A 2,536-nucleotide genomic window follows, 5' to 3' on the forward strand; every position below is an offset into this window, starting at 1 on the left:
TTATCCGGTTTTTTTGTTTTGTTTCCTATTGTTTTGTGATATTAGCGGAATGGCGTGGCTTGGATGGTCAAGGGGTTCGCTTACTTCTCGCTGTCTGTATACTATTGTTTGGCTATAACTATAACCCCTGACAACAACCCTTTGCTTTCCTGAAGGTTGCCGACAATGAAAAATAAACCAACACATTCTCCATCACAATTCCGGTTCCTCAATGACTGCAAAATGCCTCATTGCTGGCATGAAGCGGACCGTAGTTCTCCATCGTAGACGAACCAGTTAAACTGCCTCAGTAAGGGTTAAGACACGAGATGACACGAAATGCTAAGTTGATAACTCTATCATTCACTGATAATTGCAACGCCCGGAGGGAAAATAGGAAAGAAACCATGAAAAATGAAATAATACCTAATCGAAATGTTGCGAGAGACCCAAGACATACAAAAATGTAGTAAAACATTGTGCGGAAAAAGAACACGCCATGTGAATAGAGAAATACGAATCCCAAAAAAAACGTAGAGTTTCATTTCTCCCTTACACGCACCCACCTCTCACTCATCCTCATCGCCAGTAACCTTCCCATTCAGCACTCCTTCCGATTTCCCCCGCCTCTTCTTCAAATTCTCCATCGCCCACGTACTAATCTGAAACAACCAACCACCAGCCACCACCACGCCGGCTAAAACATTCACAAGTCGCACAAGCAACGCCAGCAGGCTGCCCCTCTCTTCACTAACAACCAGTAGAATCGGCTCGATGTTGTATTTAAAAAAGATACCGGGGATATGATACTGCGGATCAGGCACTTCGTGGGACTGAGAGGTGGCGGCGTACTGGTTGGTGAAGATGGTGCTCCCGCGCTCGGAAGGGCGTATTGTTGTGGGGTCTGGGAGGACGTGGTTGTAAGGGTCGACAATGCCAGCGCGCGTATAGATGGTTGGCACGACAGACAAGTAGTATTGAAATTTGAAGAAGCGGGCTGGTGTGACGGAGATGGTTTTGTCGAGGGGGTTAAGGAGCGAGGGGTAGTGTGGGCCAAAGGATAATTCAGTTACCATGTGGGAGAAATTGAATGCTAGTTTTAATTTTTTACATCAATATTGTTTAGTTATTCAAAAGAACGGAAGCTGGAAAAAGCCCTGGGTCCAGGTTTTTAGGAAAGAAACGTACCATCATGACTCAAATGTTCCCCGAACTCAAAATACCCATGGCCTCTCGCCGTAATATGGAAATCACCTTGCACCTTATTCCCTTCCAGACTACCATATATCCGACACGAGTCGGCCTTCTCCCCCCTCTTCAACTTCGGGCCTTTGGGAAATTTGCGCTTGTAGCTTCTCTTCGCCTCTCCCAGCGCATGTCCAACATGCGCATCTGCCTCCTGCTCCATCAAGCGCGACAAATCTTCCTCATTCAGCGTCTGGTACTCTCGTCCACCTCCACTAGTCACCCCATTCAGCTCACGATTCCAAGCCGCCCAGCTAGTTTGCTGCTTGTCGAGAAGGTCTGAGGCGAGGATCCGATCGCCCGCTGCGTCCTGCACGTTGACCCGCAACGCGTCACACGGCATTGCGACGACAATGTCTAGGTTCATCTGCAGCTCGCGCGAGACGCCCTTCTCGACGCTGAAGTGGTGGTTCTCTACACCGCGATACCAGGTGCGGAGCTCGTTCAGGGAAAGGAAGGCGCACAAGGCGAAGACGATGATGGTCCATTGGCCGCCGCGTCGAGTTGAAGTGGTATATGTGGGTTTTGTTTTAGCTATAGATTGGTTTTTCAAAAGGTGTTGTTAGCCTTGGGAGTTTGATCTGTGGACCGTGTGAGGTGGTGGTTGGGGATAGATAGTGTGGAAATAGGTTGCACAATTAAGGAGGGGAACTTACGAAAAGCATCGAAAGTCCTGAGCCCAGATCCAATTCCGGGACCTCTCCTCTAATGCATCCTCGTCCAGTCTATGCTTCTCAAATCCGTTCATCGGGGCGGAGGAAACGAGGCTATATAGATCTGTATAAATTGAAAACCACCAGTGCTCGTTCAGAAATGGACCAGCAACATGGAGGGATATAAGCGCCAATTCAAAATGAGAAAGAAAAAAATCGAATCCCCCACCCCGTCATCGGTTACTATCACGATCTGGTATCGTATAAAAATATGTAGCCAGGGTGTTCCGTGTCCAGGAGTTTGAGCTGGCTGCGGCGATTCTTTACCTGGATGATGACTAATCAGGGTCCCGACAGGACAGGTGTCGATAAATATATTGTTAGTTCCAGGCGCCTCCTTTTTTTTTTTTTTTTTTTTTTTTAACTTCTCATTGAGAGATCCAATCATCGCGCATTTTGTATTGGATAGCTGATAATAAATAAGTTAAATATATGATAATAGCGGATGGTCTGTCCATAACAGCCATCTGGTACAAATGGGTATATGGCTGATTATGCCCAGAAAAGAAGTGAGAAAAAAAAAAGTAGGCGTCACTGTGATGAGAGGCAAAATAGTTAACTGGTAATTCGAAAAAGAGAAGAGCCTGCCCGCGAGATAG

At 46.9% G+C, this 2,536-nt stretch overlaps 1 protein-coding gene across 1 annotated transcript; it reads right to left on the reverse strand.

The window, feature by feature from the left end:
* Window positions 1–548: 548 nt before the first annotated feature.
* Window positions 549–1,591, reverse strand: HCAG_01157 (conserved hypothetical protein; the record flags this gene model as incomplete). The annotated part of the gene is made up of 2 exons (XM_001544061.1): window positions 549–1,072; window positions 1,168–1,591. The coding sequence occupies 2 exons, from the start codon at window positions 1,589–1,591 to the stop codon at window positions 549–551; spliced, it is 948 nt and encodes a 315-aa protein (XP_001544111.1).
* Between the last annotated feature and the right edge of the window lie 945 nt (window positions 1,592–2,536).

The sequence above is a fragment of the Histoplasma capsulatum genome, genomic scaffold, assembly GCF_000149585.1.
Source record: "Histoplasma capsulatum NAm1 scaffold_1 genomic scaffold, whole genome shotgun sequence".
NCBI lineage: Eukaryota > Fungi > Ascomycota > Eurotiomycetes > Onygenales > Ajellomycetaceae > Histoplasma > Histoplasma mississippiense.